Source organism: Aspergillus udagawae, assembly GCF_001078395.1.
Source record: "Aspergillus udagawae IFM 46973 DNA, scaffold_1, whole genome shotgun sequence".
NCBI lineage: Eukaryota > Fungi > Ascomycota > Eurotiomycetes > Eurotiales > Aspergillaceae > Aspergillus > Aspergillus udagawae.
In genome coordinates, this window is record NW_025091264.1 from 1,363,487 (window position 1) to 1,386,572 (window position 23,086).

A 23,086-nucleotide genomic window follows, 5' to 3' on the forward strand; every position below is an offset into this window, starting at 1 on the left:
GTATCTAATCTCACTCAACTCTGTAAAGGAGGGAGAAGGAGCAAATAGTAGGTATCTTCCTTGGCTTTTAATCTCTTGGTATTACAGCCTAAGTACATGCCCAACGACCTCACAAGAGACTTTTATACGGGTATAATCCAAAAACAGAGAGAAAACCACCCACACCTTTTACTTCAGCCCAATTACTATGCATGTATGTACTATGTGAGATTGACGTCTTGAAAGACAGATACGTCCCATATCCCCGTCATGTCAAAGGGGAACCCGTCCATGGTCCCGAATGTCCCTGAGATAGACATCATATCGTCCACAATATCGTTGTTGGTTTGCGTTTCAGGGAGCGAGACAGGGAGCGAGATGGCAGCTGGATTGACGATACGATTGTCGTATTGACCGGTCGACGGGTTGATGGTCGGGTCTGCGGTGCCTCCGTTGGCAGCGAGTCGGTTGAGGATGCGTTCGCAGTGATCGAGACACATGTCAGCGACATCCCAGTCTTCTTCTTCTCTGACGCGGCGCAGGATACTCCGGAAAGTTTCGACGTTTGCGAGGCAGGAGTGGGCTACTTCGCTGTCTGTTGTCTCTAGGGCGCAGCGGACGAGGAGGGTGGCGGTGGATGTGAGGTGGAATGCGCTGTCTAATTGAGGGTTAGCATAGAACAATGGATCAAGATCTGGGCGAAAGGCAAATTCTAATAAGGTCGACGTACATGGTAGCCAGAATTCTTGAAAGTTTTGCTTGCGCAGAGACGAGATGAATCGCACAATCTCCTCTGCTGATTTTCGACACTCGGTCTGGAAGTACCGACGGGCTTCTGGGTTGTCCGTCTCGGCATTATTCACCTCCTGCATGGGGTGTATTAGAGCACGACACCGGGAGCAAGCACGATATGGGATTCAGAACGACGTACCTTGAGCTCGACTCTGCTCACCAGCATCTTAACTGCCAGGAAGGATAACTGCAGGCTACTGATTCCTGACACGCGAGACTCTGAGCTATGGTGCACCGGTGCTCTGAGCCAGTCAGGAAGAGAGTCTTCCCACATGTCGAGGTCAGTCCGAATTTGTCGCAGCTTTTTAGTCGTCTCGCGTGGCAGGCTATGCTGCAGACCGTAAACAAGCGGCAGCAACTCTCCCAGAATTTCCGTCAAACGGCAAAGGCAGATGTGACAGTGGGCTGCCCTTACTCGTTCCGTGGTCCGGTGCGTTGGTGGCACCAACACGTCGATGGTGGGAAGAGGAACGTCGTATTGGTTCTTGGCGATTTGAGGAGGAACTCCATGCCCAAAGCTTCCCCTTGACGGAGGTTAGTATCTACGTCGATTAAAGGGTATACGGGAAAGAGCTTACCAACGATCATGGATGACAACGCCCCACCATAAACGGATACGATTGTTCTTCTCCTGGGGAGACAGCTTCCAGTTGCTAGGATCCCGGTTGAGTCCCAGACAATGAGCTAGGGCGACAAGTCGACCGCAACTGATGGCGTTACCCGTCATCGAAAAGATCGGACGTCCGGTCAAATCTATGAGAGCAGCGCTGATTGTTGATAGGCCAGGGGCGGAGAATTCCTCGTGGAGGGCGGCTACCGTCATGTTCACGGCATACCGAACATCGGGTTTCGGATGGCAGGCGAGCTTAGGCGTGTGCTTCCAGTAGACCAATGACATGGAGTACACTTGACAGAGAAGCGACGCCGGTGGTTCGCCTGGTGACTCCGATATATATGCTTCCCAGAAACTTTCTCCATCAAAAATGGGGAAAGCTATGTTGAACCTATCAATAAAACTGGCGATATATGTTAGTTGATTGGAAACCACGACACATGACTTAGAAGAGAAACATACAGCCTGACTAGATCATGTCTGAAAGGTCCAAGAATCTGTTCGAGAATTTCCTTCTGGTTTTCGCCGGGGGGAACACCGACCCGCATACCCTGTCTCCGCCTGGAGACGGTTGTGTAGAGGATCGGTTTGCGCGGATCACTCGAGTAGACGTTATACGGGTGACTATGTGGCTCGACAGACTTGCTGGAACGCTCTTCCGGGGGCATGAATTTTTCAATCACCTGCGCATCATCGGCCACCACGGGTCCGACAATGAAGACGGATTCATTGTGGGGATCTTCTGCCCCATTGCGTTTGCGATCGGTTCCGCGACTATCAGAATAGGCACGCGGCCGACTGAAACTCTCACGCCTTCGGGATGGATTAGGAGAAGAGATAGTAGTATCGGGAGTACGTTTTCGTTTCTGTCCCGTACTCAAGCTCTCGCTGACCTGGTCGACAGACCATCGTTTAGAGTCAGAGCCATTGGAGACCGAAGCGTCCGGAAGGGGTTCCTCCTGATAATGACAGTCGGCACCTTGAACCCGACAGAGAAGGCATGATTGGCCGGGAATATCTACAGTGCATCGGGATTTGCGTTTCCTGCAGAGATCGCATGCCCTGACTTTGTGCGATCTGTATGGTCTGGCCCCGGCGTTGAAACTGGGGGAAGCATGTTTTTGCGTTGAGCTATTCTGGGTAGTCGCAGGAGGCATGATGAGTCACCAAAAGGATATCAGCGCAACGCAAGACAGGGACTATATGTCATCAACTGTGAAGCACGCCAATTGAGGGTCCCACAGGCTCCTCCACGGCTGGCGTTTGAAACACCGACGGAGCGGAGGACGACACGGTACGGTTGCGAAAGTTTGATAATGGATACTTGCTCGGAAGCAAATACCACAAGATACTAGACTACCTAGTAGTCGCGAATGGTAAGATAGTCGTAAAGTGATAGCCTCAGGAGCTCGAAAAATCGTAGTCCGATATCCTGTAGGTAATAATAGTAAAGACTTCCCAGGGAGTCACTGAGCCAATCACCGGCACAGCAACTAGCGCAAAAGCGACTATGCCAGCGACATCGAGGGTGAAGCCAGAATGAAGTCAAAAAAGATGAACTTGACTGGTTCTAACAATTGCAATGCCGTCCGTAGTCCGTCATGACCTGGACTATGGAGTAGAAGAGGCAAAACTGGTATCGGAAACTGCCGAGTCCTCACACTTCCGGGCCAAGTAGTAAGGCAAGAGGTAAGTCTGATATCCACCAGTGTATCAGCCGAGCTTGACGAATGAGACTGATATGCGGGGGAAGTGGCTGCAAAAATGCCGACGCTGATTGATCGACTCTGACTCGTTTTTCTCCTCTATTTTTGAGTTTCAGTTTTCTCCTGTCATCCTCTGTCTTGCTTTTGCGTTTTTCCTTCCTTCTTCTTGTCGGCTCTTTTTTTCTCCTCTTTTTTTTTACCTTTCTTGCCCTTTGTCATCGGGATGCTGACTCAGCACTGAGGCCAACCACGTGCCCTCTGCTATTTTTATGCCCGAAAACAGTTAGTATGTATTATTGTTACTTGTCACGGAGACACTAAAGTGATACCTTAGACAGATAGAGTATCCAGCAGGCGAGTTCGATCACCAGGGTCCGATCTTCATCGTCTTCGTCTTTCTACCATCTTCAAATGACACCTTGTGGTGCATAACATCGTCACGTACGATGTCTTATCCCCAATCCTCCTGACTCTGTGCGCTGCTGAAACACCTCTCAGACACGCCCTCAAGGTAGCTAAGTAATAGATCACCGTTGGCGTGCAAACACAGCCACAAGCACCGCTTGGTGCCCGCACTGGCGCCTTAATCCTTGCATCTTCCCCTAAAACACGTCAAATGTCACTCTGGATTTTCTGCTATACCACTAGTCTCCTCACTTCTTGGGAAAAAGAAGATCCTCATAATTGTCTGGAGCTTGAATTGAATTGATCTGGCTACAGACATGGTCTTCTTCTACCAGATGTAGATGTCTCCATGCGACTATCATGGACCAAGATGTTCGGATGCCGAGCGTCGAGCGGTTAGAGGGCTCCTGTCTCGTACAGGAAGAGCGTCAGCCGTGCATGACATCCGAAAAGGAGGCTCGTGAACAGATCTCGGCGCCTTTCGGTCTTTTACCTCGCAGTGTGATTGAGCAGTAAGTGACCTGAAGTTCTGCACGCAATACCTTCTCAATGTTGTCGTCCACGCGTATACTTTGCGACAGGATGAGAGGATTGCGCTAATTGTCCACGTAGGATTCTATACATTGTTGATGCCAACACTTTCGCGAGTCTTGCCTTGCTCAATCGAAAATGGAGGCGCATCTCGGACTGTGCCGCACTGTATGCGCATCACTTGTCTCGATGTCCATCATTCTCCATGATGCGAGAATCTGTCTCCAGTACGGCTAATCCGGAAAACTTGGCATACCTCAAACGCCGATTTCTATCAGAGGTCAGGCGAAATGCGTTCGAGGTCTTTCTCAGACCTCGTCAAACTCTGATCAAACTCATCTCAACCTCCATGAGCTCTTCAACAGCTTTCCCGCAGGGCGAGGCTTTTCGTTTTGCTTTCTCGCCAAATGCTCAGATGATTCTTTGCATCAGTTCTTCAAGGATTGTTGTCCTCGACGTAACTTCTGATTCCGCGGCCGTAAAGCACGAGCTCAAAACTTGGAGACGCCCCCTCAACGCCACCATTCTCGATGATGGTTCCCTCCTTGCAGTTGTCTCATCTGATCACCAAATCAATATCTATAGTCTAACAAACGAAGAAGCTTCACTGATCCAAGATCTCAAGTTGACAGAAGTTCCCCGTGCTCTGGCGCTTTCCCCCAGCGGAGGTGTCCTGGCAGTCGCCTACAGTGACAAAATCGAAATGTACGCTATCAGAGAGGGAGCTCTCGTCACTGAACGCAGAGCCGTACGCTGCGATGGGGTCGACGCAATCTCGTTCTCTTCTGACGGCGTCATGCTGATTGGCTCTTCTGCTGACAGCGTCAGTAGCAGCCTGGTCACTATAACAGTGCCCTTCTACACTGACCCAGACACCGAATCATCCCCGAGAGAGGTCCAAGTTCGGATGTGGACCACCCAGATCCTCTTCCCAGACCTGATACCTGGTTACAGCCACGCCTGCTTACTACCGCTTCATGCAGAGGGCGAGGGCAGCTGGATTCTGGGGTATGACCGCCGGATCCGAGCTTTCAGAACGTTTGGGGTTACCAATGCAAACTCCGGAACGACGTATTTTGTGGGACCCATCTCCACCAACACACTACAGGAGGCATTACCGACAATGCTTCCTTCCGCTGACGGCCAAGGCGAGCTCGTTGCGTTGGGATTCCAAGATTCCGGCCTTTGGGTGTACGGGGTACCGAGTCGACTTGATATTGCTAGTTCGACTGGAGAAACGCAAGCCACACCTAACGCCCCTCAAGACCATCCGATGAGGAATTTGGGCAGTCTGCCGCATAATAATGCCCTCCGATTGGAGTGGGCGATCGACAAGCCCAAAACAATAGTCAGTGGACACAAGATGAGCGACATGCCCGGAATGACCGCAGCCCGCTGGGTTCGGTACGCACACTCTATGTTCGGACAACGTCGGCTGGTGGCAGTGGCACCTGGTGGCGTCAGCCCCCCTACGATTGGCGATGAAGATGTCCCAGTTGACGGTGGAAGAGTCCTTCTCTTGGACTTTGAGCGGTCTACAACCAACGGACAAATCACCGAGGTCAGTATTGAGATTGGAGAAGCAGAGCCGAAACTACTGAGCGAGCCAAATTCGAGTTTGGATACCGAAGTGGAGTTGGAAAGGAGGCGGACCCTCCTGCATCACAGTGATGCCGCGTCTCAACGAGTAAGAGCTGCTGCTCAAGAGACCCGCACGTCTGTAAGTCGTGATAACCACCATATATTGTCATTCAGTCCTCGAAGGCATAGTTCCTTCTTCTCCAGCTCCTCAAATGATAACGAAACCCCCCCAATACCTGATTCTCCCTACGACAACACGCAACCACGATCTCAAGACACATTGCGTCGTGCTGCTACGGCTGCATCATCGAGTCGTGGGCGATACAACCCTTTGTATCGCGATCGATGGAGTCGAATACAGAATGAAAGGCAAATACCGCAGGTGCCCGAGGTGTTTCAGGTCCCTCACGAAAGTGATGCCGATAACTGGGTCCCACCACCCCCTCCTTACTCCAGTGAGCCCGACGCGCCGCTCCCGGAGTATCTTAGGAGGACTCTTCTTCCCACGAGAACGGAACCGTCTTTGAGAATTGGCGCCACACCTACCTCAGTCCGGCGATCGCAAACTACTCGTTGGGATCACGTGTCCCAGGAAGGAATTTCTGCAACTCCTCCGCAGAGGCTGAACACCGTCACTGGCTCACTATGGGCCCGGAGAAGGAGGGATTCCGAAACCGGTCATCAAAGATTACGACCAGATGACATTTTTCGAAGGAGAGACCCTTCTGCCAGCTGTTCACGTCAAACTGGATTCCCAGAAGCACGTCCCCGTTCACCTACCAATGTTGAGGAGCCATCAGCAGGAGTAGATGGTGCTCACACCCCAACCCATTCACCCCTTCCAATGAGTCCTACGCCGGCCCCGGTGCAAGCGCGACCTGCGATTGACCAGCCCTTTCTGGATCATGACTGGCAGTTCGATGCATCTGCAGCTCTTGCCATACCCCAGGGAATGAATCATTATCCATTTTCGGTCTCGTCTCCCAACCTGCAAGTTTCAGGTTCTGAATTCATTGATCCAGCAACTGTGCGAAGTAGCAGCCGACTACATAGTATCCACAGATCGGCAACTCGACGCTCACAATCTCATGACATCCGGTTGCCATCCACAGGAATCCAGCCTCTCAATCGCCGAGTATCCACAGATCCTACCCTCTCGTCCACATCAGCGAATGAGCTATGGCGAAGACGTATAGAAGAGTGGAATGAACAAACAATCTACGAAAGGAGCAAAAGGCGATCTAGATGTACTGTGATGTAGGATAGGCTTGGTTTCCATCTTTATCTTTCATATTCTGTCCGCTTGAAGCATTTATTGAAGCATCCATACCGCTGTTTGGGACTGTTCCCTAGATATATTCGACTCGATATACATACATGCATGCTTCTTCGGGCAGCGCTTCGGAATTCTGATTTCACACTCGATATTTGGATACCCATGAGACAGAGTCTCGACTTTCGTTACGGAATGCTATCCTGTGGTTTTGGCGGTTTTGTGCAGTTTTATGAATTTGGCTGTAGACAGTTGGAGCAACACTACAGGCATTCAACGAGCATATTATAAAGCAATTGCGAAGTCATTATCATCAGAAATCTCAAAAGCAAAGGCGCGCATGGGATATAGAGTATAGTCTCAGCTACCGCCGCCTCCACATCCTCCTCCGCCGCCTCCCCCTCCACACCCTCCTCCACCACCACCACATCCTCCACTGCATGACCCTCCCATGCCACCGCAGCCTCCAGCCGCAACACCGCCCCCACATGTGCCTGCACAACAGTTCCCATAGGCTCCTGCAATGGTGCTCATACAGCTCGGGTTTGATGCGTAAGCGTCAGGGTGCACACACGGGTCGCACATGTAAGGCCCGTAGTAGGGCACGACCACCGGGAAACCCCAGACCATGGGAACGGCGTACATATTGGCGTCTGCTGCAGATGACGAGGAACGTCTTTTCGGATCGTCGGCTTTGCCTAGTTTGCGATTTCTCTTCTCAGCACGTCGGCGCGCCTTCTCGTAATTGTGACGGAGTTTCAAGGCCTGTATCCTTCGAGGATCGATGCCAAGCATCTTGTCCTTGGTCTCGGCTCGGACCGCATTGTGAGCGGAGATGTGGGGGTTCTTTTCTGGATCGGACGAGATGTCCTGTCTGTCGTGGAGATTGGCGGCGGCTTCGCGGGCTTTGGCCGCTGTAGAGGAGCCGAAAAGGCCGCTCCGGAGGTCGGGCGCGCGGATGGCCTCGCAGTACCAGCATGTGCACTCGCTGTATACCTCGCCGTCGGTTAGCTTCCTGTACATCTTGCTGGTCCATTCGAAGCCATCGGAGAGCCGATTCTCATCGACTTTGTCGTCGTGGTCGATGAAGGTGGCCGTCCTGGCATGCAACTTTGTCTGGTAGACGGAGTACTCGAAGTATCGCTGGGGGCCAAGCTGATGCGTATGCCAGGCGAGGTCCACGTCGAGGGTGGGGACGGCCATACATCGCGGATACGACGCCATGATATGGAAGAACACATGGTATTTGCGTATCAGGCGGTCCATGGTTGCCATCACAGTCGGCGAGTGGAGCCAGTCGATGTGATCCATCTTCTGGACGAACGTCCCCTGTCGGATAACTGCCCCGACCAGATCTAGAGCAAAGGGTCCGGTGTTATTCCAGTAATGGGACATCATGCGACGAAGGGCTATTCCATCTTCCCTGTGACGCCTCCCGTTGTTTGCCAGTCGCATGATTTGCCAATCTTTGAGCTTGCTTTCGAGCTTGTCGCGCAGCTGACTGACAGTCATGCAGCGTGCTTGCCGGGCGTCGGTGTAGTCAAGGATGTAAGTGCCCAGTGCCTCGATAAATCGATTAGGGAACGTGGAGTGTGGACTCGTCCGACTTTTCTTGATTGATTCCGGGACTCCATGCAAGTTGTACAGTGTCCCTGGCATCGGTATCTTCTCCTTCAGCCAATCCACGACATCCGTTCTGAATTTTTGGACTCGCAGCAGCTCGTGGTCGATTGTCAAGCCGCACTTCGAGCATTTTACGTTAAAGTTCTTGTCTGCATAGCCGTCGAACTCGTCAAACGCCATCTGAATCGGGAGCGAGATTGTGCCCCGAGTCCACGGCACCGATACCTTATTCTCACAGTCGAGACACTCGACTAACTTCTCCAGCGGGTCGTGCAGGTTGTCCCATGCACAGCGGGTCATGGCCATGAAACGGACCCTCGCGCGATCCCCCGCCTCATACTCTAGCGTTTGGTTATCAATACAATCATTGATCGTTTCCCAGGGGAAGCCGCCTGCCCAGAGGCTCATCTTCCCAGACCGAATGCAATCCTCTAGGAAGGCTCTGGGGTTCAGCATATGCGCATGCCATACCATGAGGACATCTGTCCCGTTAGTACTACTCGACGCCACTGCCAAAGTTGGCGGGAAATAGGCAAATGAATAAAACTATGTATGGATCACTCACCTAAAGGGGGCAGGGAATCTTTGGACCAAGATAGCAGGTAGTTGCCTTGAGTAATGCGATCATAGGTCTCGTGCTCCAGGTCTTTAAGGCGAGGGCATGGCCTGTTGCTGGGGACGCACGTCTCCCACCACTTCGTATAACGATCAACTGCTCTAGCCGTATAGACAGCCCATCTCTTTTCTCTCATGCGAGCCCGAACCTCATCGACATGCTCAGGGAACTCGGACTGCGGTGGGTCATGGAGGCGGAAGAGGCCATCGTTCCCGGCCACACTATCACGCAGGTCCGCTAGTGCCGCGAGGAATTTGAGATGGACGACGCACTGGTCCCTGGTGACGGTTGTTAACCCAGGGGGCCCGGCATTGTATGACAGATTCAGCGGTGGGATTGTTGATGGCTGCTCGTCAATCTGGTCATAGCCGGGTGGTTGCTCGGTAGAAGGTCGATCAGCATCATCCGCAGCCTTGTCTTTGACGAGCTCTTGCGTGATAGTCATGTTGACGGGTATATGCGAATTGGAATAGTCATTAATGAGCATGTATATTAACTTGTTAAGGAAGAGATAATTCTTTGCAAGGAGTGAAGTGAGCAGCTCTTTATATGTTACTCGGCAGTCCTACTTCACCAGGTTTCGCGTACAGGTCAATAACATCAGAACTAAGTCTAAGCCATCAAGAACCTCAGTTCAGAGACGAAGAATGATGCAACACCTTATCCAGTCATCGAACCGCAGACCAGCAAATGTCGACCCAATCCAAGGCGTCATGAAGCTCTCGGTATGAGACAGCGCCCATAATCTTGAATAGCCTAAGGTAGTGAAGTGCCTAGGAACCTGGGTCCTGCTGAGCACCGGGCAACGGCAGTGCAGGGCGAGGACTGTTTGGGGCAACGAGTTGCCGAGACACAGCCCCCTCGGATTATTTCAATCATATGCTGCGCCTATGTCCAGGGTCCAAACAAGGAATCATTAGTGGATGGTCCTCAATCAGCCGTCGGAGGCTTAGACGGGCTTAGCTGTGCACTGAACCATTGGCACAGGTGAGGAGTCTGACAGTGTGGTCCGTGGAAGGTTTCTAGAAGCCGATGGCATGGGGTCTTTGCATAGCCGCGATTAATCTCGGTTACTAGTAAGGACAGCGTAGATACGTGGCAGATGAGCACTTGAAGATAGTCCCTTTGTTTACTGCTGTTAAGCAAGATGCTATCATGGTAAGTCGAGTCCATCTTTGTGGTAGATGCCTTAGCGCCCTCAGGCAGCGATTGAACTCCCCAGTGGAGACTCAGAATATATTCTTCTCATGGCGGCTATGATAGGCTTCACAATGATGCTGCAGAAGACACCAAAGACACATTGCTCAATACGATTGATTCGACGTTAGGAGCGTCCTAGACCCGTAGTAGGTTAGATACGCAGTTGCTGTAGACATGTACGGTGTAGGTAACTTAGTTGTAGATAGGCATTAGTCACGTGGTTTCAGCACGTGAGCGAGTGCGAGATCGGACAGCCTCTCCTCTCTCCCCCGCTTGTTACTCATCCACTGCTGAGGGGTCTGTCGAGTGGCACGAGGGTCAACTGGCTGGTAACTTGGATTTTCTGATTGAAATAATCTTCCTCAGGGAAAGACTCGTTTATATCAGGTTTTTCTTGCATTTATTCCTAGCGTTGGATCCTTCTTCCTGGTCAAAAAATTTTTGCGCGTGACAGCCAGTCCGGGGAAGTATTTTTTCCACGCCCAAGCTTTATCGGCCGCCGCGTGTCCAGTAATCGTCAACCCTCCCAGCCTGGCGTCCATCGGAGGATCGTCGAGCGGAATCGGAGGCGGGGGTGCGCAAGGGGACATTCTGGAGCCGAGTGCACGGAATACTAATAATGCTGCTGCTGCTGCCGGCCCCGTAATGGGAGGTACTGGCCATTCGTCTGCTTCTCCCGCTGTCGGTCCCGATGGTTTGGGACAAGTCAAAAAGCGCTCCGTCGCCATGGCGGGGCTGGAAAGCTCCCCTGGCAGTGTCGATGATGTCGAGGACAATGATCAGCGGGAGGAGAAGAAGAGGCAGCCTGTGAAGCGAGCGTGCAACGAATGTCGACAACAAAAGGTGAGATTATTGCTTGCCGCCGCTGGCGCTGTTCAATCCCCATGTAGTCCGTGCTGACCAGGAGCTTTGTTCGATAGCTTCGATGTGATGTGGTTCAAGACCCATGGACAGACTGTTCACGATGCCGTCGCTTGAAGCTCCAGTGCAAGATCGAGTCCAACTTCAAACGCGTTGGAAAGAGGAGTCGGAATGCTGAGATGGAACGGGAGATCATCGAGTTACGAAAGCAGATTGCCACCGTGCAGGCCAACCCTGCTGCCATGACCCCTCAGCACCAGCAACACGCGTCTTCTCTTCAGTCCGCACATGTCACTCCAAAGCAAGAGTCGAGTCATGTCAGCCCTGCGGGTGTATATCATACACCTTCCGCCATATCATCCGATCAGTACATGGGCTCTCATGAGGCTGTTGCATCTCTACTTGACTTGCGCTCCGGCTTCGATGGCTCGAACTACATGAGGAATGGGAATCTGTTCAAGCGTATTGAAGACGTGGTGGTGGTGCCGGAGAAAGTGACCGAGCTATTTGACCTGTAAGTTCCGCTTGCCCCAACACTGAGTTCCTTGCATCGTTCTTACCAAGACAGGTTCTTTATGTTCTATCATCCCTTTCTGCCGTTCCTTGACCGACAACGTTCGCCAGACGATTACTACAGCGTATCACCATTACTGTTCTGGACTATCATCAGCGTTGGCGCTCGGCGGTACCAGACAGATACCCATCTGCTCAACTCGCTGGCTGGCCCAGTCACACGACTGGTATGGAGTACGTTGGCGGATATACCCCAGAGCTACCACGTTGTCAAGGCGCTTTGTCTGCTCTGTTCATGGCCGTTCCCTACCAGCAGTACCTCGACGGATCCTACCTTTATGTTATGCGGTATGATGATGCAAGTTGCCATGCAACTTGGCTTGCACCGACCGTCTCATACTCAGGACTTTAGCAAGTTTCGAGTAGAACTCATCGAGGAGGAGCTCAGGGACAAGGTGAGAACCTGGGCCATTTGTAATGTTGTCGCACAGCGGTATGTCCATATCTTTTTACTCTCCTTGACCTCGGCGCTGACGGGCTCTAGGGTTGCCACGGGATACGGTCAGCCACCATCTACTCTGTACGACTGGACACTATCAGCGAGCGGGTCGGTGGATCCGAACTTCAAGTTGCCCGAGGATATTAGACGCAGACTCGATATTGAAATCTTCTGTGACAAGGTCACGAAGACGCTCTACACCAACCGGCGGGACCCTGTTGGCCTATGCAGTGACCAAGAGAGATCCACGCTGATATCTTTTCTGTCCCGGGATTTTGATGAACTTGAGGACCAACTCAAATCGAAGACTGACGGTAAGCGCTCCCAGCCTGTGCCGATATGTGAAGCGTCACTAATGTGGTTCAGCTATAACCGACCTCTTTCTGCGTGCTTCCAATCTCCATCTTCACCTGTCAGCATTCTTTGACGATCCTAGGGCCAAGGACTATCGAGAACGTCTTCTGTCTCTCTACGTCGCAACCACGTCGTTCCTCGAGTCCGCTATGACTCTGGAGACGGATGTTGGCCCAGTGCTATCCTACACGCCGTACTACATGTACCAAATGATGGTTGCTGGAGCCTGCACACTTCTCAAGCTCTGCAAGAGTTTCTTTGCGGCGCACATAGATATGGACTACACCAAGAGCCTTTTCAATAGAACCATCTGGGCGATTCGGGGCGTGTCGGTGTCCAGCAACGACCTCCCCGAACGGTTGGCGGAAGTCTTGGCCCAAATGTGGCGAATGGGCGGTACCCAGCAACAGAAAACATCCGCTAGTAATGCCGAGGTGGACGATACCTTGATGCTCAAGGTCCGCTGCCGCATGAGTATGTCACTTTTGTTTGATTCTGTCTGGCGATGGCGAGAAGACGCACAGACCAAAGGCCGCAATATCGAAGGTATGCTCGACAGTTTTTTGCAGTATCATGAAACCCGAACTAATGCACCTTTCCTTTTTTTTCCAGCTTACCTCAAGAACCCAACAAATCCCGACTCGAACGCGGAATCTTCGGCGTCGTCAAGCGCAGGGCCCGCAGGGCGCACCTCGTCCTCCACACCCGGCCTCCCCGCTGACCCGAGTCTCGCGCCCGCCCCTGTGCTCGCACAAGGCAGCCTGGGAGTTCCGCCGGCCAGCGGAGTGGCCAATCTACCCAGCGGATTCCTCGAGCCCAACTATGAGGTCTTTGATCCTTTGAACTGGCTCCTGGACGGCCTCGTCGATCTCCCATACTCCTACTCCGCAATGTCAGGGATGGAGCAACAAACTATGGCCTAGAGTACCCGACCGCGCCGTATTCATCAGTATCTCACGCGAACATGTCGAGTTGTATCATACATATACCACATTGACGCCTCTCATTTTGGTCCGGAGCAAAAGGAGTCGGGTTGCTTTTATGTCTGTCCTATTTGTCTTGCTATGCTACGCCATGCCATACTTTTCCATGTTTGTGCTTCACTGCGATTAATGACAGCCACGGATTTTGAGCGGGATTGCTTGCTTAGCAGTATTTCTATCCACCAATGATGAGATAATAGACACCTGACTGATTATGTCATCTGAGTCTGCATTCACCTCCCTCTCCGTTGATCACCGCGTAGGTATCAAACAACCCATCAAATACAGATTGATCGAATACAATTTAGAGGGGTTACAGAGGTAGACAAATGTCCCAACGCAGCGCCGAAAGCAGAACCACAACAAGGACAAGGACACCAGCCTACCAAGCCCAGCGCCCCGCTTCCTCCCTCCTCATCGCCTCCAAACGACCCCTCACGAAGCCCAGCCCCGTGCCCCAAACAATAAACCCCAGCGTCCATCCCGCCAGCGTCACCATCAAACCCTCATTGTCTTCGATTACTACGGCTACAGCTACAGCTACAGCTACAGCAACTACAGACGACCGGTCAAAGGCGCATACAGTCGAGGTGGATCTGTCGCAGCCGCCGCAGCCCTTTCTTGATCCCAGCGTGTGGGAGCGGATGAAGGCCGTGGGGAGGGATGCGTCGACGGGTCCGAGTGCCGAGCGGGAGGAAGAGGAGGGAGAGAGGATGCGGCGGAGGGAGCGAGAGGCGGAGTTTGGGCAGATGGCGGTGCGAGGGAGAATGGGGGGAATAGGGAGGCAGAGGAGATGATGCAAAGACTGTCGTAGATCGTGCTTGGTTGAGCGATTGGATTGATTTTGTTTATCGCATAGTAGTACATCCAGTACACATATGGCTATATCAATGAATTCATAAGAACAAAAAAAGCAAATGCACGCAAACCCTAGACAAATCTCATGGTGGCTCGTTCTCGTCGTTATATCGTCAAGTCGTAAATGTCATGCAAGGTGGAGAAAAACACTGCTGCAGCAAAATGGCATAGAAAAAGTATGCAAACGGGCAAATCATCGGCATCAGTCATATCATACGAGTGCATGCCACAAGAATCTATCAGAGAAAAGAGATCATGGCGATTCATTTCATAACATAGCGTCAGGGGCGGTAAAGAAGGTCGCGGGCCTGCATGCTAGAGCCCACCAGCACAGCCTCGCCGATTTTCTGCTTCAGCTTTTCTCTTCGTGCCTCGCGCTTTGCTTCTTCGCGCTGCTGAAGCGAGCGCCTCAGGCGTCTGCGGAGGTTGCGCACGGGGCCCAGTCGAAGGCGCAGCCTCCACCACGTCAAGGAGAGTATGCGACCCTGATGGAGAGAGGTCTGGGAGCGAAGCGCTTCGGGGCTAAACATGGTGGCGCCTACCAGAGCACCGCTCCTTTGGGGACGACGGCGAGGATTCGTGCCCTGCAACGGGCTACGACGAGCGAGGGAAGGCCCGTCGAAGACAACCCGTGGCTGAGGCATTCCCAACGAGTTGCTAATGATTTGATCGGACTCCATATCGGCGGCTTGCTGAGGAGGTTCTTCTGACTCCGGCGAGTCGTCCCAGAACCGACGTGGGCGCCAGAATGGATGAAGCCGGCTGTCAATATCTCTGCCAGCTTTGCGATTTTTCGCTGAGGTTACGGACAACGATCGGACGAAACGATCAAATGAATCCGATCGAGGGCGAACCACCCGTCCGCGTCGGAGTGAGCCAAACCGCCGTGGACGATTCCCATTCAACTCGACGCCATCATCCGCCACCCTCAGCTGCCGGTCGGCCTCATCCTTAGGAGTTGGCGGGATGATGTTATAGACTGGAGGTTTCGGTGGCGGGCGAGGGTTCCTCAGAGGTGAATCGACATAGCTCGGGTCCTGAGATAGAAGGTTTTCAGGCGTTCGTGAATCCCTCCGTCGTTGACAATCATCCGGCTGAGGCGCCCGGGGATCGAGTGCAGCTCGCACAGGCTGGTCAACAAGTAGGAGAGACTCATTATTGTGAGGAAAGAAAGCAACCGTCCTCGCCTCCTTGATTTCAATCAACCCTGGCGACGATGATGCGACTGAGGCTGGCGTGAAGAGAATGGAAGGCGGGCGTAGGTGAGTCATGTCTTCGACGCCGATCCAGATGGATTGTGTCTTCGGAGCATCAGTGACATCCCAGTGACCGGCACGCATAGTATGATTGTCGAGCTTTGGTCCGGGGTGTTCAATAGGGGCCTTATCCAGCTCACGATCCTTGAGAATGCCCTGGTTTTGAAGGCTCTCGGAGGTGAGGGACGGACGCCGTGAGCTGTCTCTACTTGTGGGCGCCGACAACGATGAACTGCGAGGCGGAATCACCGGCCGACCGATGTTGCGACCTCTGGGATCTGACGCTGGGGTAGCAGTAGCGATTGAGTCGGAAAATGTCCGCTTCTTCTGACGGGTAAGGTCGAGAGATGGCGGTCTACTTTTCCGTGAAGACTCAGGTCGCTGACTGGATCGCCGGGAACCAGCCTTGGATGGGTTCCTGCTGACGGATTGAGAAGATTGAAGAGAAGAACGTCGCTCGGGAATCACGACTACAGGGACAACCTCAATATTTCTAGGAGGACCGCCCGGTGTGGCACTGGCTGGAGCAGAAACTTCAGAAGCAATGCTCTTACGAACGTGTTCTGTGATCCGAGCAGCTTTATGGACTAGGCGGTGCTGAGAGTCCGGATTGGAAACAAGCGATGTACGTTCCGACTTGGTCAAGGGCGAGCTGGCGGAGCGTAGAGACTGCCTCTTTTCCGTATGCCGCAGTGTTCGGTTGGCCGGTCGCGGAGCGTCAATGATCATAGCTTCGATTGTCGACGATGTTGACACACCGGAATTTCGCCGGGATTCCTCTTCAGCGGGAGGCCACCCTATCTCCTCGCGAAACTGTTCCAGCGAAGGGCTTGCCATGCTACTTTGAGCATCTTTGACCCGGTCACGCAGCTTCCTTCCACGAATTGGAGGGAGATCCTCATCGTTCCCGTCCAAAACAGATCTGTCACGGGGCTTCTCTGTTCTGGTTCTTGGACGGCGATCAGAGGACGCCGCTCGTTCCTCGTCGCGACCATCATACGAATCAACTCTGGTGGGCCTCAGCGTCTCTTCGGACTGGACTGGAGTAGACCTATCATCTCCAAAACTGGCATCACTGGAACCATGTGGACTCTCGTTCTGAGACGATTTCTGCTGGGAGGGTCTGCGCTTTTTCTGATGGTGCAATGACTGGGTCGAACGATGTGGCGTCACAGTTTCGCCATCCGAAATCATCTCACGGGCAGTTTGAAAAGACTCAGCTCTAGAGGACGCTGAGGTGTGCCCAAATTGACTGAGACTTGGTCGATATGTCGATGAGGTTGTGCGAGGGGGCGTTGTCTCCGGAGTGGGGGGATGGGACGGTTTGGTCGGCGTCATCGCACCATGGATATAGTTGACAGAATGCGAAGAGGCAGTCTTTTGCATGCCTGACGCGTCATTCAACGATGCTTCTTCGTGGCCAGCGCTGGGTGGAGTCAAAGGAAGCGCCGGGGCGGTTGCGATCGGGACTGCTCCGGAAGTATGGCCGCCATTGTTTGAAGAGGCTGCGTGCGCGAGATCAAGATCCGAGGACACTTCAACTCTCCGAGACAGGGACTTGCAAGATCTGAAGAGAGACCGTTCGGGAACCGATTCTGGGAAATTCACAGAGGCACCAGTGGTTTCAACGCCAGGCATCTTGAACCTCGAATTCACCGCAAATTGCCACGACGAGCTGAACCGATATTGTCACCGTGGGTCGACAGATTCACTGGAGTGATGATTACCAAGGACATGTCAGTGGATAGTCAGATGGAGGCGATGAACGGAGGCCACATAGCGAAGAGAGGCGAGAAAGAAGGGACAGTATCAGTGGAATTGTCTAGCCCTGATAGGTGAAGGAGATAACTGGCTGATTAGTTTGCCCTTTATTTGCTTTTTCTTTCTTTTTCTTTTTTTGCTTTTGTCGCCAAGCGAACAAACCAATATGCTCAGTAAAAGCGAAAGAGAAAAATGACTGGACGCGCCACGAAACGAAGAGGCTGCAAGGGTTCAGACGCGCAGGGCGTAACCGTCCAAGCAATGTTGGCCCGCGGGTGTAGCGAAACAACAGCCGATGAGCCAAACCCAACACAACAAGCAATCAAGGTCAGAAATCAGGGGTCAGCGAATAATAAGATGGGGATAAAAATAAGATACGATGACTGTGCATCTACTTTGATGTGGCTAGGAATCAGCAAGTGTCAGGCAAGGGCGACAGACAGGAGGGGAGACGTGGAAGATCCCGAGTGATGCAGATACAAGGCAACGGGATAAGGTAGATAGATAGACTCATTCCACGTTGCGGAGCTAGAATGTGGGTTTGACTGGCATGAATGTGGCCCAGTCAGATGCACTGAGTGTACTGCCGACTTCCTCAGATACGCAAATTTTGGGAATTTTGGGCGCAGGTGTGAAGATTTGGGTTTCGGTCGAAACTGACAAAGATACCAGTTCGATAGAGGAGAAAAGAGGGGATTCCCACTTAAGGATACTACCTAGTACCTCTCTAGAGTATTGGGCCAATGGTCTTCCTTTTCAGTGCCTCCAACGAATGTGCATCGTCTGGGCTCTTCTTCTTTTTTCATGAAGTCTGTTCTTTATTTATTATTCTGTGAATCAATAACAATGATGATACTCAAAAGTGCTTTGAAAAGGTGATAGTACTAGGAGAGGTACTATTTACGCCATATCCACAAATTGATGCCTGAAACATATCCTGTACCACAATGCAGGGTATCAATAATATTAATGTATCAATCAAGTGCGAGCTTCTTTTCTCAAAAAAGGAAAGATTTTTGAAGCCTTTTAAGGGATATTCCTCCTCCTGATGAGCGAAGATATCATCGATGTTGATAAAGGTTTGTTTCTTTCATAATGACGGGATTGTGTGGTTTTATCCTCTTGCTACTACCACCAGACTAATACTTGTTGCAGCCTTGCAGAGTTGCAGTCCAAAACAAGGACTAATGGGGCAAACGAGCAAATAACGAAGGCAAAAGAAGGCAAACTTTGGGGCAAGGCCACTTCTTGGAAAGTGCCTAATAGTACCAGACTTTTGTAGTACTTGTAGAGAGGTATGAAGAAACGAAAAGGACATTGTGGCAATGACGATTAATGACGATGAGAACTCCACTGCTAATAAGTTTGATAACAACTAACACAACTCTAACAACTAGTCTAGGTACTTGAGAGGTAGAACGGGCTTAATCTACCTAAAGCAAAAGTGTATCAAGAGTTTCAGCCTCTTGAACCTAACTGTTAATGTTTTCATTAACCTTCTGGTCTGTTGAAACAACAGATGGCGGCTCTGAGGAAAAGCTTCAGATAGATAGATCGATAGGTAATGGATAGAAGACATCTATCGGCGATAACCCTCATTACCTCCAAATTATGTAGCTGCAGTAAATGCTCCTGGGATGCTACCTACTGCTAGTAATAGTAGTAGTGAAGCCATGACATCGGGGGGGGCCCGACGATCCCTCGACGTCATACGACGCCTCTTAATTGACTCTGCAGAGCCAAAGACAGAGACAGAGCAGTCAATATAATGCATGCAACGAGTAACTCATGATGACGATGATGACGATGATTTTCCGATCCCCAAATGCAATGTCCAAATTCCCAATTCCCAATTCCCAATTCCCAAGAATCCCCCCAGAATCCACTGACTTCATAAGGTGATCCGGTCAAGTTCCTTTCAACACCCCGCCTCGATGTCACATAATGATCACTAGATAACTACCCACTAGTTAGCTACAGGGTAACTACCTTATTATCTATCCAGATATTTTAGAGAGAAGCTAGAGTGATAGCAAAAAGGTAGTCTCTTGGTAAATTCACATTCATATCAATATTACCTAGCGTCACCGTTCCGGACTTTGCCTTTTCCCCCCTTTCCCACCCCCATATTTTTGACCTTTCCAGTCTTACTCTCTCCAACAACTCACTTCTCTCGAGGGTTCTACTTCTTCGTTCTTGATTATCGAGTCTTCTTTTATCTTCAATCAGTATTCTTGGTGGTGTTTCTCTTCGATCCCACTTCCTCGAATCTGTCCGACTCGAAAAAAAAAAAAAAAAAAAAATTCCCATTGTGGCGGGGTAAACACTAACTAGAGACCAAGAGAGAAAAACGAACTATTTATCAGCATCATCATCATCATCATCGTCATCGGCTCCCACCTAACCCTATCCTATCTAACTCTCATCTTTCTCCTTACCTTTTCCTCTTCCGCTTCCCATTTCCTCTGTCTCTCTCTTTTGCTCTTTCCTTCCCCTTCTTATCCCTTACCTTCCGCTCATTGCTGTACTCCTCCCACTCCCATCCGCCGCCATGAGTACCATTCAGAATCTCAAAAATTTCATACGTCATGGCAAGCAGGCTCGCCTTGTGACTCCCCACGCCGAACCCACCACCGACGTTTCCCCTGTTCACGCAGAACAACAACGTCAACCACAGGGCTCATATCCTCCTGCTGCTGGAAATCTCGATGCCCTCGATAGCAAATTGGGCCATGCGCACACTCATCAGCAACAATCAGAACCCCCGCAGTCTCAACCTCAAAAGTCTCCCGAAAACAAGCAAGCCAGAACTGCCGAGATTGAACAGATCGTCGCAGAGGAACGGAGTAGCAGGTCAAAAATGCCTAAATACCCGGGTCTCGAGCGATATATCTTACTGGAGAAAATGGGCGACGGTGCCTTTAGCAACGTTTACCGTGCAAAGGATACCACGGGCGAGCATGACGAGGTTGCCATCAAAGTTGTGCGGAAATTCGAAATGAACAGCCATCAGGTAGGGAGTCGGCCCTGACTCTTTTCCTTTGTTCTAGCGTGTGCTTGCTCTTCTGTCTTTTCTGTTATTTCTGTTTCTTGCGTTTGCGCTTTGCTATGGTTCATCGCTCCATTCAAAAGACATTTCGCCAATCTCTCTTCGTCTCTTAGCACGACGCCCATCTTCATCCGGATTTCAGGAAGAAGCCAAAAGCCGCGGAGGTGCGCAATCCACACATATCCCCTCTCTCAAATTCTACTCGCGGCACCTTTCCTGTTCCTTACCATCGCCTCGTCCCTTTACACCTTCCGTCCTTTGATCTCCCAACCTCGGAACGATTGGTAGCGGGATATGCTAACTTTTTGCTGCAGCGCGCGAACATTTTGAAGGAGGTCCAGATCATGCGACAACTCGATCACCCGAACATTGTCAAACTGATCGAATTCTCTGAATCCCGCCAGTACTATTATATCGTTCTAGAACTGTGTCCAGGGGGCGAATTGTTCCATCAGATTGTGCGCTTGACCTATTTCAGTGAAGACCTCAGCCGTCACGTCATCGTCCAGGTCGCCAAAGCCATCGAGTATCTTCATGAGACTTCGGGTGTTGTTCACCGGTACGTTTCATCAAATTGTGATCTTTCTTTCGTTACAGCAAGTAACTGATCCTGTCTTTCTCTAGTGATATCAAGCCAGAAAACCTCCTGTTCTACCCCATACCCTTCGTGCCGAGTAAGAACCCAAGGCCCGTCCAGCCTGGAGATGAGGAGAAGGTGGATGAAGGCGAATTCATTCCCGGCGTTGGATCCGGGGGGATAGGCACTATCAAAATTGCCGATTTTGGCTTGTCCAAAGTCATCTGGGATAGTCAGACTATGACCCCCTGTGGCACCGTCGGCTACACGGCGCCGGAGATCGTCAAGGACGAACGGTATTCCAAGAGCGTCGACATGTGGGCCCTTGGCTGTGTCCTCTACACTCTCCTGTGTGGTTTTCCTCCGTTCTACGACGAAAGCATCCAGGTTCTCACCGAGAAGGTTGCGCGGGGCCAGTACACTTTCTTGTCGCCATGGTGGGATGACATCTCCAAATCGGCTCAGGACCTCATCTCGCATCTTCTGACGGTCGACCCCGAGAAGCGGTATAGTATCAAGGAGTTCCTCGCTCATCCGTGGATCCGTCAGACAGATGAAGCGACGGAAGCAGCCGATGATGCGCCCCCGCTTGCCACACCACTCGCTAGTCGTCAAACCAAGCAGCAGCCCCTGGATGCGCAAGCAGCCGATCAGGCACCGTACGCCCCTGTAAGTGCCCGGTTACTGGGGCCCGCTTCCGCCGGTTTAGATCGTCCTATAGATTTCCGGTCCCCTGGTGCGATCAACCTGCGTGAGGTGTTCGATGTCGGTTACGCGGTACATCGGCAGGAAGAGGAAGGTAAACGGCGCAAGAATTTCCGACAAGGATATCGGGGTGCCAACCCGACCACCGGGTTCCAGTCGGCTCTTAACCCCCTGAACGAGGACTACGACGACGAAGAGGATGACATCACATTACAGCGCGTCCAGAACGACGCATACCCTCCGGCGAAGATTCCCAAAGCCTCTCAGCACGCGGGAGATGTTGCAGCTATGGAAGCCAAATTACGGTCAACGAACTTGGGGGCCCCCAGTCACGCTTCTCAAGCTAGACAGGCGAATCAGTCTCGACAGCAGCAGGGTTATGGCACACATAGCGCGAACGTTGCGGCAGCCGCAAAGCAGAGTATCGGCCGGAACTCGCGGCAACCGTTCGAGCTGAGCCTCAGCAATGCGACTTTGTTAGAAAAGAGAGGCAGACGGCAACAGGGTCAGGCTGTCGTCTAAGCCGTCCCACGGTTGCTTTCTGTTTCTTTCCCTTTCTTTTTTTCCCTTCTACTGAATCCTGTCTAATACCTTCTCGCCGTTACGATGTGTCCGACATGCACGTTACGATGGGAGTAATGGGATCCACATAGTTTACATATCGCTCTGGCTTATGGTTTGCGCCAGGGTCATGACTTTGCATCTGTTATGGATTTATGATAGTCATCTCTCTCTGTTCTGTTTGCGTTGGACCGGAGCATACATGTACCGTCCGCTGGCTGGTTGTTCTTTGCGTTTTTCCTTACTTTCTGTCTCACTCATGCATAGGAGAATCATGGGATTATGATAACAAATACCTCATGGCCAACTGGGTTGATCCCGGTTTATTGCGGTCCTTTTCCCTACACCAACGATACTCCCCCATCTTGACCAGTGGATTATGGGCTTTCGTGCTTCTTGATTGCTTTGTAGCTGCCCGTTCTCCGCAAGTGTACAGAAGTAGAATGTAAAGAGACATATAGATATATCATATACGCAGAGGGAGTAATGCCGATTACGACGTCCATCTGACGGTCAACACAACACAGTCATGAACATATCCATATTTTTATTCATCTTTTATCATTCGGTGATATATACGTTGAACACGTATCCGCTAAATACAGCGAGACGAGGCACTTATACCCACGGGGAAGGAAACTCGTCGGAATAAACAAAACAGCAGAGTATACATGTCCAAGCCCACCTCATCAAGCATGGCATCATCATGGAAGTATTACATACATTGTCCGGAGAAGACCCGGGCGAATGCATCCTTTTTTTCTTTCCTTTTCTTCATGCTTCGAGTATG

General features: G+C 51.5%; 7 protein-coding genes across 7 annotated transcripts; 4 read left to right on the plus strand and 3 right to left on the minus strand.

The window, feature by feature from the left end:
* Positions 1 to 200: 200 nt before the first annotated feature.
* Positions 201 to 2,541, minus strand: Aud_000459 (putative C6 transcription factor; the record flags this gene model as incomplete). The annotated part of the gene is made up of 5 exons (XM_043285972.1): positions 201 to 637; positions 710 to 845; positions 911 to 1,295; positions 1,350 to 1,787; positions 1,847 to 2,541. 5 exons carry the CDS (start codon positions 2,539 to 2,541, stop codon positions 201 to 203), a joined length of 2,091 nt encoding a protein of 696 aa, XP_043141907.1.
* Positions 2,542 to 3,855: 1,314 nt separating this feature from the next.
* Aud_000460 (F-box domain protein) lies at positions 3,856 to 6,868 on the plus strand (the record flags this gene model as incomplete). Its single annotated transcript, XM_043285973.1, has 2 exons — positions 3,856 to 4,007; positions 4,108 to 6,868. 2 exons carry the CDS (start codon positions 3,856 to 3,858, stop codon positions 6,866 to 6,868), a joined length of 2,913 nt encoding a protein of 970 aa, XP_043141908.1.
* Positions 6,869 to 7,143: 275 nt separating this feature from the next.
* Aud_000461 (uncharacterized protein) lies at positions 7,144 to 9,564 on the minus strand (the record flags this gene model as incomplete). Its single annotated transcript, XM_043285974.1, has 3 exons — positions 7,144 to 7,374; positions 7,451 to 8,985; positions 9,069 to 9,564. 3 exons carry the CDS (start codon positions 9,562 to 9,564, stop codon positions 7,144 to 7,146), a joined length of 2,262 nt encoding a protein of 753 aa, XP_043141909.1.
* A 929-nt stretch (positions 9,565 to 10,493) lies between these two features.
* On the plus strand, positions 10,494 to 13,469 carry Aud_000462 (putative C6 transcription factor (Leu3); the record flags this gene model as incomplete). The annotated part of the gene is given in 8 exon segments (XM_043285975.1): positions 10,494 to 10,502; positions 10,522 to 10,648; positions 10,774 to 11,162; positions 11,240 to 11,694; positions 11,749 to 12,186; positions 12,238 to 12,506; positions 12,559 to 13,092; positions 13,159 to 13,469. The coding sequence occupies 8 exon segments, from the start codon at positions 10,494 to 10,496 to the stop codon at positions 13,467 to 13,469; spliced, it is 2,532 nt and encodes an 843-aa protein (XP_043141910.1).
* A 389-nt stretch (positions 13,470 to 13,858) lies between these two features.
* Aud_000463 (uncharacterized protein) lies at positions 13,859 to 14,326 on the plus strand (the record flags this gene model as incomplete). The annotated part of the gene is made up of 1 exon (XM_043285976.1): positions 13,859 to 14,326. The coding sequence occupies one exon, from the start codon at positions 13,859 to 13,861 to the stop codon at positions 14,324 to 14,326; it is 468 nt and encodes a 155-aa protein (XP_043141911.1).
* Positions 14,327 to 14,668: 342 nt separating this feature from the next.
* On the minus strand, positions 14,669 to 17,281 carry Aud_000464 (uncharacterized protein; the record flags this gene model as incomplete). Its single annotated transcript, XM_043285977.1, has 1 exon — positions 14,669 to 17,281. The coding sequence occupies one exon, from the start codon at positions 17,279 to 17,281 to the stop codon at positions 14,669 to 14,671; it is 2,613 nt and encodes an 870-aa protein (XP_043141912.1).
* Positions 17,282 to 19,955: 2,674 nt separating this feature from the next.
* On the plus strand, positions 19,956 to 22,257 carry Aud_000465 (serine/threonine-protein kinase; the record flags this gene model as incomplete). The annotated part of the gene is made up of 3 exons (XM_043285978.1): positions 19,956 to 20,417; positions 20,768 to 21,012; positions 21,078 to 22,257. The coding sequence occupies 3 exons, from the start codon at positions 19,956 to 19,958 to the stop codon at positions 22,255 to 22,257; spliced, it is 1,887 nt and encodes a 628-aa protein (XP_043141913.1).
* Positions 22,258 to 23,086: the final 829 nt, after the last annotated feature.